The sequence below is a fragment of the Amphiura filiformis genome, chromosome 10 (genome assembly GCF_039555335.1).
Source record: "Amphiura filiformis chromosome 10, Afil_fr2py, whole genome shotgun sequence".
In the NCBI taxonomy this organism is placed as follows: domain Eukaryota; kingdom Metazoa; phylum Echinodermata; class Ophiuroidea; order Amphilepidida; family Amphiuridae; genus Amphiura; species Amphiura filiformis.
The window spans coordinates 30674226-30686536 of record NC_092637.1 but is presented as its reverse complement, the minus strand read 5'-3'; the positions used below and the strand labels follow the sequence as shown (position 1 = coordinate 30686536).

Genomic DNA, 12311 nt, shown 5'->3' with positions numbered 1-12311 from the left:
GGTTTAATTAAATCTATCTCTGAGGGAAGCGTGACGGTTGTGCGCACTTAATACCGGTTTAACCCACCAGAGTCTGGTCCTAAGTCCAGAGACCTCAGAGAATCAATTGATGCCTACCCAAGAGAAGGAGATATGCAGTTCAAGAAATACTTCCCAAGACACCTTCAAAGAGGCATTATAATGAGTGCTCATCTGTGTAAGGGTGAAATAAGGCTCTGAAGGTGACTGCGCTGGTGCTCTACCAATGAATTACAGGCTCTAGAGAATGAAGTGCTATTTTGAGACCTGTAGATAACATTATTGTAAGCGGAACAATGAAGCGGAATGCCGAGTTGTTCCACTATACACCTTAATGTTAACTTTTTTACACAATCTATCTCTTTTACAGACATTGGTGTATTGATAGGAACTCCATTCCAAGAATACCTCAGAGATGATGCAGACGTGCAAGAGACATTTGATGCCTTTGATAAACTCATTCTAGGTAGGTAATTCGCCGTTTGCACGGATCCGCCATCTTTCTGCCAAAACGAGGTTCCCCCTGCAAACGCTAGTGCAAAATGTGCATTTTTGTTTCTCGCGCTTTTCTAGTAACATGCCAGAAGGCTTTTGCAACGCGTACACGTTAATTAAAGCATGTGCTTGACAGGTGTACGCACACACAGCACACACTTTGCGGGTAGAACCTTGTTTTGAGATGACCGTGCGATTCGTGAATAGACAAATGCATTTTGCCAGCCTGGTCATTTTGGACATGGGGAAAAGTTTGGTTATGGGGAGAAGTTAATCACAGTGGGGGGAGGGGCAACATGCCCTGGCGCCACCCTAGGGGGCGCAAATTGACCAATTCAGCATCAATTCTGCGCCTCCAAGCGATGAAAGTCAAAATTTCCGCGCGCTTCACACACATTTCAGCACAAAATCAATTGAAAGAACATTGTAAGACCGATATTCAACTTCTAGTAACCAAAATTAATTAGTGTATAGACCTTATTTGTCCAAATTTTCTCACGCTTTGCGCGCAATTGTTTCAAGAATGGGGGCATTATGTATCCTTAGCCCCTAGCTACGCCACTGCCCGCGTCTAAGATATTCTTGGGTGGGGGGGGGTAGGGCGCCAATTTTGTTTCTTGCCCCGGGCGCTACCAACCCTAGTTACGCCACTGCAAGTGATTTAATGCTCTGCGTGCTAGCCACAGACTTCAACATGAATAAAAGTTCAAGTTTTAAGATATTTTCTCAAAATTTCAAGAGCTATCCTAATAACCACTGAACCAATACTAGGCTTGTTTGTACTCATTTGAATGCTTTTTCCATTCTTATTCCAACTATGGTCATGAAATTTTACAATTCTGAAATTTTTGTATTTTTTAAAAACATTTGAAACTTGTCGTCTGCAGTCGACACCCATGTGGAGAGAGTTAAGATTCAGGAAATGGTCAGAGTTCTTGCTGGGGACACCCTATCAGAACTTATTACTGTGTAGAAGGCTGAATCTAGGATGGTATTTACTGATAAAATGGTCACACAGGTGTTTGCAGAGATTTCTTCATCAACTTTGCACCTTTAACCTATAAAGCTCATGAATTAATAAAAACAAATCAAGGACTGATCGAGAAAGCCTTTACTTACAAAGGTATCCTTTGTGAGTTAAGGCTTTCTGGCTCTTAGCCCTCTAAATGATAAGAATAATGGCAAGCTGTTCAGTCCTTCATGCTAGTATTAAATTGCATCACCAAAAATACAATTTGCCTAAAGAATGGAAAAAAATAAAATTATCCTGGACCAGGGTGTTGCCACCTACATGTAGAGGGAAGTTAACAGTTCTTATTGAAACAAGTGAGAATTAATTCAAATTGTTTATGAACTATTTGATAATTAAATTGCTAGACTGTTGTAAAGGATTTCACAAATCAGGAAACAAAGGTTTCAATTTCTTTGACTGTGGAAACTGACTGCAAATGTTTTTTGTTTCTATATTTTAAATATTATTGCAACAAAATACTTAAGGGGTGGGGTATGAACCTTTGGACAGTATTTATTATGGGACATTAGAGCACATCAGACATATCGAATTGCATTCTGAATATGAAGAATCTCCTTTGAAATTCGCAATGTAATACACATTTTATGGCAAATGATTAAAAATTGATATTTTTGATATTTAACGGTACCTGAAGTAAACTTTAGAAATCTGATAATATGCACTTAAAGTGTATGTAGGTGGGATGAAAAGCCAACGATCAATTGAAAATTTTGACCTTTCGTATTGAAGATATGGATTTTTTTTCCAAAACACCAAAAAAATTAGGTCTTTTTGGGAAAAAATCCATATCAAAGGTCAAAATTTTCAATTGATCGTTGGCTTTTACTCCCATCTACATACACTTTAAGAATATATCATTAGATTTATAAAATTTACTTCGAGGACTGTTGTATCAAAAATGTGAAAAATATCAAATTTTAATAATTTGTCATAAAGTTTGTATTATATCGTGAATTTCAAAAAATGAAAATTATTTGATATCTGAAAGACATTCTACGTATTCAGAATGCAATTCGATATGTCTGATGTGCTCTAATGTCCCACAATAAATACTGTCCAAACGTTCATACCCCACCCCTTAAAAGGTCACAAAAATGTCAGAAAATATCTTATGTTTGTTATACACTAACGATTTTGGCAAAAAACACATGACATCAATTTCAAATATCGTCACAATTATGAAACTATAGACTGAGTACATCAAGCAGAAAATCTGATTTAAATATAAAAATCCTGCTTCACTTGTTTGATGTAGATTGCAGCTAAAAAGTGTTTTAACTGTCAGAAAGAGGTCAGAGAAGCCCATATGTGACATGATCAAGGGAATGAGTCGGATGTCGCTAATATGTGACACGATCAAGGGAAATGAGTCGGATGTCGCTATATTGTTTTTGAGATACATTGTATTGGCAAAACAGTTTTCAAATTCTTTTGTTTTATAAAAAAAAGTAGTCCAAAATACTATTTTCCTCTCAAAAATAATATTCTCATATTATTTGTATTATGTTCTACTGAAAAAAAGACATAAAAAGAGGATGTTAAAATCACAAAATACTCCTTTAAACCAGTTTTGATTTTGATGGAGTGCACTTTTGTGTTTCCTATTGTCAATTTATATCAGTCAGCAAATCTTGGACCCATCTTTTTTTTTCCCTTGCTTCATTGCATGAATTTGTACATCAAATTACCTAAACACTGATAAGAAAAAAGGATAAACATGTGGTATCAATTTAAATCATATCATCAAGTATATCAGCCATGTAGACATTAAATGCTTCAAGCAGAAAATTTCATTTCTCGGCAAATTTGTAAGTGTGTTAATATTCCTTCTACGAAAGTGCAAACAGGTCACAGAAAGTTCACAGAATACCCAGAATGGATATATGTATAAATTGTGTGTATCAGCTTAATAGCGTTCGCCAAGTCATTCAGAGCGAGGACAAGATATAGTTTCCCACATTCAAAGTGAGGACATTTTGGCATAGCGAGGACAAAATCTCAGTCCTGGCTTTGTGAATAGGTGCACTGGATGACACTCTTTCTGTAGGAGGTATAGGGGATGGGTGATTTCCTCTCTTTGTATGTGCAGGGCTATTTAGAGATAGATAAAAAAAATGTCCACACTTTGAAGGTGTGAAACTCACTCTTGTCCTCGCTTTGAATGCTGGGACAGACACACATTACACACATGTGTATCACAGCTAGGTCTTCGCTCTCGCACGTAGGGGTGGCTCAGTGAGTGTATTCGCCTATTGCACAGTTCCGCCATATGCGAGGAGAGCCTCGAACTGGCAATAGACACGAAAGGAAGTATTACGTAACTTTACGCAATGTTATATAACTGGTTCAATTCCCATTCATGCATGCTGCCAGATCCAGGCTCTCCTCGCATATGGCGTAACCGTGCAATGGGTGAATGCCCATGCTGGATCTGTGTGTGTTTGAGATTTTTTAAGGCTCATCAGTGGCCATTTGGACCCGTATGGTGTACATGTTTGCTATTAATATGCTGTGATAAATTGGTCTTTTCCATTTGAAATCCATACAACAGCCCGGATGAAATGGCCTTAATCTTCCACACAGAGCTTGAATTTTACAGGGGTTAACCTGAATGGGTGATTCCATTTGAAATCTACACTCCTTGTGTGGGAGATTAAGACCATGTCTTCCAGGTGTGTACATATTTCATCTATAATAACCCAATATGGTCTTAATTGCTTTATTGTTTAATTAGTATTTCCACATTTTGTGTATGAACCATTTTAACCCGAAATCCAAAAATAACCCTATACTAGTCCGAACTCCTAACAGACTCTAAAAGTATAACCATACGCATTGACAGGGACTGTTGAGGATACAATAATAAATGACATAATAATAGGTATGTCACAGTGGCTGCACAATAATTCTGCTACACTGTGCATGCAAGCATAACAGTGAATTGAAAAGGGCGCGCTTCAAATTTGGCCAATTTTAGAAAACATCCATGTCGATAAATGAATTTCTTCATATGCTTCATTTATCCAAATTGTTTAAATTTTTAATATATGATGTGTGAAGCCTTTCCGAGGCTAACATCGGTTCCTCCAAAATTAAAATTGTTTTGTTTAAGAGCTACTGCCTGTTTTTATGGATTTTTGAAAATCGCTCATAAATCAGTAAATATAGGCCTATTGCAGTAAAGGAACTACCACCATTTAGCTGAAATACTAACCTTTCTTAGCATGTAAATTAATTCCGTCGACAACAAATGAAACACTTCCCTAAAACCAGTTGAAGCAAAACATTAATCAATGTTTTTTTAGGGAGTAATTTTCCAAACCGCAATAGCTCTAAGCCATTGTGTGTGTCCAAGGCCATACTATTTTTGTATACGCGGTACAGTAAAATTGCTGTTCACTTTTCCGATTGTCCTCCCATGTTAATCCAGATGACAAAATGTTAATTTAAAGTCTCATTGCAACTGAATTTTAATTTTTACTTTTCGGACTTGGCTTTGAGTAATGGTGACACATACCATGTTTACAGTAAAAATGAAAATTATATTCTAGACACCGTCAAAATGTCAAACTTTTATTTTTTTTGTATTGTTTTTAAATAATTAACTGCAGTTCATTTATTCAACCTCATAACAGGATCATACTTTAAAAAATTATGATGAATGAACAGACGTTCATTAAATATTGAAAAAAACCTAAAATTACTCATGCCTAATTTGCATAATAATAGCATAAATACTTAATTAGCTGTAATTACCTAATTTGCATAATTAATTACTTTCTGTGTATTTTTTGTTATCAATTGAAAGAACGTTGTATACATATGTGTGCAAAAAAACCCGCACCTTTATACCATGTACGGTTTTCTATTGGCATCAATTTTGCATATTAATTAGCTGAACTTAGTCATTTTTGAGATTTAATTTGTCTGCAGATTGGCCGAAATTGCTAAAATAGTATATTTGGTTAATTTATTATGATTATTCAATGATAGATTTTTAAATTTTGTTTTCTGTAACGAAGTCAGGACAGATAGGAATTTAACATGTGATATTTAAATTAATGCTAATTTTTCAAGCAAGCGTCTAAATATACCTTCAAAATCTCGAAATGTGCCAATTTTGTCATTACAGCCATTTGTGGCAGGATTTCATTCCATCTACGAGCATCTTTAAATTGACGCTACATCACAATGCATTGACCGATTTCAATTCTGTTTTTTGATTTTTGATGCTTTAATAAAGCTAAATAATGTAGGAACATTAAATAACGTGTTTCTGCTGCGATTATTTTTGAGGTGATATGCCTAATAATAATACCCTGTACATTGTTGAGTAAATTTGCGTTTATGTCAGACTCAGAGACAGAAACTTAGTTGTTACATGGAACAGAAAATTCAAAATTAGTTGATTCATGAAGATTTTTATGATGCGGCCTAAAAATAAAAAGATTTGTATTGCCCTTTTCGACAGACCCAAAAATCTGGAAAAATTGGGTAACATTTTTTTTTCATATTTAAATTTTGGTATAAAATACACAAAAATTTTGTGAAAATGTTTTGCCGTCGTACTGCACAACTCTGTTATATTAAAAAACAAGCCTAAGAAACCCGAACTCATTGTTCTAATATCATGGTAATTTGTGGTGAACTAGCATTTCTTGATATCATATGTGGCAAAAAAAAGTAAACCGACCAACCCTGACTTTGGAGCTCTATATAAGGGCAATACATTTTGGGCTGTAAGTTGAGATGAACTGTCATTGATCGTATCATTGAAAAGGAAATTGACACAAGTCATGAGAAGTTCAGAGAATAGCTTAATTTCATTCTGTGCAGCCATTTCTTTGAAATATGTCGTCATATTTAACTATCAGGCTGTACCAATATAGAGTATGTCTAGCAGAAAATTTTATTTATTGACACATTTTTTATTTTCATCATAAAAGTGAAACAAACTTTCAAAAGTTTTTGTAGACGTCCCATTACTTTGCCATTATTCCAATCAGTCAATATTGAGACCAAATAAATTACTTATGCAAACAATATATGCCTATTATTTACATTGTACGCTGTTATTTTAGTTTCACTTCTATTTTCACCCCGATTTTCACATCAATACAATTCCATTGTATTATTTTGACCCTACAGAATACAAAGAAACTAAAACAATGTAATGCTATTTGAGTATCATGTGATTTAGGACCCAGTATGCACAAGGTATATCTTTGCCAAGTGAAAGAAGAATTAACATATGAAAGCAATAATGTGCGATATCCATTAAGAATAGATTCTTATTTGTTTTCCACAAAATGTTAGTATTCACTGATCACATTACATGTACTTCCCCTTTTAATTTGGAGCCAACAAATGAGGTAAAACAAAGAAAAGTGCTGTTTTATTCCAGCGCGTATCATTTCCGTCAATGGGTGTATTAGTTAACCGATCGTTGTTATTAATTTAAGCAGAGCTTCTCATAGCTGGGACGTATAAATAAGATGTATAACGAATAGCGATATACACCCAGTTTGTATGTCAATGATTCAATCATGCACGAGACGTATTGGCCATCAATCAATCTGTGAACACTGTGAATAAAACCAGAGATTTCCAGATTTATTATAAAACTTATTTTTTTTTGTAATTTAAGCACTTCAAGCTTTATGGTTATAACATGAGCAATGGCTTATGTTATGGTTTTAACATGAGCAACGGCATTATGGTTTTAACATGAGCAGTGGATGAAGAAAATTATATTTATGTCGATGTTGTAGCCTGCTGATTTTGGTTTGTGGATGTGTGATATAGGATTTTAAAAAAATTACTCAAAATTATACCACTTAATGCAAAAAAGATAAAATAAAAAATTTGGAAAGGATATCATTTCAAACTGAAGGTTTGTGTGTAAAATCTTAGGCCACATAAAATTAATTTTGTGGTTCTCGTCCAGAAAATTTTCATGAATTGATGAGGGATGAAGGTATTATGTTTCCTGGTTGTCCGAGGCTGGGATCGAGTGCAATTTATTGGAACTGCTAAGGCATAGTAATGTGACTTGGTGGAGAGCTGGCAATTGGTGGTCTTCAAATTCCACCAGGTTGTTGTATGCGTGGCTCATTTGCATAAATGAGCCATTTGCATAAATTTATTTCTTACTTTTTTAATTAAATTGGAATTTGTTAAAAACATATCTTCCAGAATTAAGCCCTAGTTAACATGATGTTTGTTAAGTTTGGAGGCATTGTGGCCGACGCTTTGCTTCGAGAACTGCAACCCAAGAACCGCAAAATTCTAGTTCTTGAATGTTTTTTTTTTCAAAATGTGAGATTCTGAGGGATAAATTATAGGAAACAGGTGTATATCGACTTCTCAGTGCCAGAAGTGAGTCAAGTGCAATAGCTGCCCTGTGAACATTTGGCAATTTATACACCATATTATGTTGTACTCATCTATACGTGGCAGCTACTGCACTTACCCACTTCTGGCACTGTATGTGTCAATATTTTTTGCTTTAGAATGCCTTCAAATTACATAGTAAAGATGATTTCTGTTGTTCTTTTATTTCAGATTTAAAAGAAACCACAATGAAATTGGATCATATCAACAACTCCAGAAATGAACTTGAGACAACAGAGGCAGCATTAGAAACCAATTTAACAGATATTACCACACAACTCGATGCCATTAATGTCACATGTGCTGGTTGTGTACCAAGCAATGATGGTTTGGATGTCACTGATTTCGCTATGGTAAGTTGACATTTCCAGGTAGAGATATGAAAGTGTCATTAAAAAGATACAGAAAGAAAGATAAAATCCTCGAACTCAAAATGGGTCGGTCAGGCTTGTAGAACATGAGTTTTGTTTTTGTCACCAAAAATTGATAACCTAAAATCAAGTTATCTAGGACTACCTATTTACTCACTGTGACTTGATAAAACATAGAAATTTGGTGATGAAATCCAACACTAGCTGTCAATTCTGTGGCACCTATAATAATTGAATTATTTCTCATCTTTATTCTATTTCACTTGAATGCGTTTTAGAGGTAGTATTGTCAATTGTGGGACACCATACATCTGCACTAGGCAAAAAAAAAATTGTTTGTTTGTCCACGTCCGACCGACCGTGTTCCCTGGTCCCGACTGTCTTTTTTTTTCTTTTTTTTTTTAATTTGCATTGAATGTGCTACTAAAACAGTGGTATAAATTTAAAGAAAGAAAATGTAAAGAAAATGAACAGTATAACATGCAGAACCATCTCAAGAGTTAAAGTGCTGTGTGTTTTTACTTATTTACCAGTCTCCAAATTGTCAGTTTCAAGTGCAATATCTGTAAAAAAATTATTTAAAAAAAATCCGACCTACCGACCCAACTGTTTCATAAGCCTCTATGGACAAACAAACAATTTTTTTGGCACTATGCTACACTATAACCAAAACTGTTGAGGCATAACAAAATAATGTCATCTCTCAATACGCTGGACACTTCGTTTTTGCTTGTTTTTTAAATTTTTTTAAAGATATTTTTGAACTCATTTTGAATTATGATGTCATTTGCAAGTGTTCAAAATTTCACACCATAAAATTGTGGTTCATTTGCACAATTTAAGTACAACTATAAATTGTTTTATACATATTATATGGAAGTAAGTAAGTAAATTTTCTTCAAAATATTTCTCATAATTTGATACGTTTAGCGTAAGATATAAAATGGAAATGGAATATATTGGCAGTCAAGTTAGCTCAATCGATAAGGCGTTCGACTATGGTGCGAGAGGATGCAGGTTCGAACCCTGGCGGTGCCTATTACGCACTCGTGGAAAAATTGAGCTTGAAATTCCCCTGGACAAGGAACTTACTGCTAATTTGTCTCGTTGTAACCCGTACGAAACTTGGGGAGCTGATCCTGGTTGCGAAGGTTATTTGTGAATGTCTAGGGTGTGCGCTCTTGAAGCAGCAAAGTCCCTGAATTGTTGTTTAATGGTTTATGGAATGATGTGGGGCTGTAGTGGTCAGCGACAACCTGTAAAGTGTGCTGAGGCTTGTGGATCAACGTCTAGGCATTGTACCTGTGCGTAGCGCACTATATCACTGCGCTTTAAAAAAAATATATATTGTTGCAATTTAGCATTTTTGTTTGTATTTTATAGTTGCAAGATCTATCTCTTAACTTGGCTGCATCAAGGAATGTTGAAAGGAATGTGTTTGATGAATATGCTAAGGTAGGTATAAGACCAAGGAAATACAAGGGAGAATAGTAATTTCTTGTACCAGGTGAATAAATAATGTACTGTATTGTTCCTAATAAACTCTTTGGAGGGGTGGATTTTTTAGAATGGGGTCGTTAATAAATAAAACAAAAGAGAATCGCTATTTTATACCGGTGTATATGTTGCCGATACATGTCACTCTGTCGATCGGTCCTTCTGATGTGGTGTGACCTCTCCACGCTGTGTAGTACAGTGTTATGGGCATCGCATATGCATTTGACTAATATTTTGATCATAATAATTACATGACATATGTATTGCATTGTTTTATTCAAAATCTCGGATCTTGTCACAACTACTGCACCTAAAGCCTTGATTTTTTTCAGGGTATGTTAGTTTATTAAATTACATCACAATCATGTAAAATTCAGAATTTTGAAAACATTGAGGGCATCCTCAGCAAATGTTACAATATGGCTTTTTTAAAACTAATTACAAGTTATCTTTTCAGAGTCTTTATGAGCAGCAGTGTAGCTTGTGACACCATCACATCATCTTCATTTAGTATTGGGTTTAGAATCCTCCAGTTACCTGGAAAATTAAAAGATATATGAACCACTGCATTATTCTTGTTTGTAATTATTTTTTCCTTTGTGATTGCCATTTGTAGGTGCTACAAGTATATAACAGTATACCTGGGGTCATAACAGCCGAATCATCTGCAGCAGTCGATGATGTTAAACAAGCGTTATCCGAAACCAAGTCAACTTTAGACGACACTGCACAGTCATTTTCAGATCAAATTAGCACAGTAAGTACAACTTGTAATTTAACCCCCTGAGCACTACCTGCCGATCTAACATTGCCTCTGATTGGTCAATTACATGATATCTTTACTTTAATCACCAATCAGAATGGAGCTTTTCAAATAATTCACCTGAACTTTTTTGCGTGGTGAAATTATTCTAACAATGTTGCTGATTGGTCCAATTGATAATGAAAACTTCTTTTTGGCCAATCGGCAGGTAGGTCTCATGGGGACAAGTTACTTTACTTCTGACAGCCAATAGGCTACTCCTGTTGAAATCCATACACACACCCTATGGAAGACATGGCCTTAGTCTTCCACACAGGGAGTGTGAATTTCAAATGGGGTGACCTGAATGGACAGGTCCAATATTTGAAGAGTTGTGTGCTTATGTTAGTATGTAATTGTTCTATCCAGGCTTTTGGTTTTCTGTCCAATGCTAGTTTTGGTTAGATGTGGTCTTTCCATATAAAATCCACACTACCCCTGTGGAAGAATTTGGAAATATCTTCCACAGGGGGAGTATGAATTTCAAAATGGAATGAACCCAGTAGCAGCTCCATTTGAAACTCACCCTCCCTCAGTGGAAGATTCAGGTTGAATCTTTCTCAGAGAAATTCAAATGGAGCTGCCTAATGTGTTCATTCCATTTGAAATTCATTCTCCCCCTGTAGAAGAATTTTGCAAAATCTTCAACAGGGGTAGTATAGTTTTTAAACGGAATAGCCCATTTTAGACCTCCCAAAAGTTGTGCAACCATGCACATAAATGACAGTAAATCAGAAGTCATTGATCCTGTTACATAATCAAGGCATTGGCTACAGATGAGATGACTACTGACGTCAATGCCCGACAGTATGCGCACGCATCATCACAATTTCCATTGTTTTTGCCTGGCAGTATGCATGCGCATCATATTTTGTTCAGGAAACGTGTTTTTAAACTCCCGCCACATCACAATAAGGCTATTGAACAGTGTAGTGGTTGCATGGGGTTCACTCAAGCATATCGATATACCAGTCCCTTGCCTTTGTTGATAATCATTGAGGTCAACTCATCTATACAAGGCACTGCAATGACGGGTATACGACAGAAAACATATGAGCTTTCTTCTCCTCGGCTACTCCTGACGTCTTCTAGACTGGCCCCAGTCTCGGTTCAGTTCCATCTCTGGATAATGTAACAATAAATAATTACATAATGCCCTATTCCTGTAACCCCCCCCCTTAGTTTTCTCAATGCCAAAAACCCATTCCTCTTCATCCACAAATCGACGCCACTGATTACACACACAGTCAGTGCAGCAATATAGAAACATACTCGTATTATTAGTGAACGCGAAAGTACATTGAGCGCTGAATCCTCGACTGGTCCAATATGTTTCAGATCTCCCTTCCAAATATTCGTTCAATGAAGCCCAGTGATTCTGATGTCAATTACGAAAGCCCCGCCCCAGTTTCAATTCAAATATGGTAGCACAAAGCTATGCTGCGGGATGTGATGCAAGATCGGGTGGGACACTTGTCAACAACTGAGAGGTATTAAGCTCAAGTGGCACGCGTCTGATAGACCCATGGTACGCGCAATAATAAAAGGCAACCACTCGACTCGGACTTAGGCCTATTGTCCATATTGCGTATATTATCGTGTGCGGTTTGCAAATGTTTGCACATTATTTAGCTAGGGAAGCCTTTTCAAATATCCCCCGCTGCCAAGCTGCGGTGATTGGTCGGATACAATAGCGTTGTTT

The 12311-nt window shown here is 36.1% G+C and overlaps 1 protein-coding gene across 1 annotated transcript in view; it reads left to right on the top strand.

The window, feature by feature from the left end:
- Window positions 1–12311, top strand: part of LOC140161794 (prominin-1-A-like) — a 153353-nt gene that overhangs the window by 101226 nt on the left and 39816 nt on the right. Inside the window, exons 7-10 of the mRNA XM_072185091.1 lie at window positions 389–484; window positions 8111–8292; window positions 9694–9765; window positions 10424–10564. Coding sequence (XP_072041192.1) covers window positions 389–484; window positions 8111–8292; window positions 9694–9765; window positions 10424–10564 — 491 coding nt within the window. The remainder of the gene's footprint in view (window positions 1–388; window positions 485–8110; window positions 8293–9693; window positions 9766–10423; window positions 10565–12311) is intronic.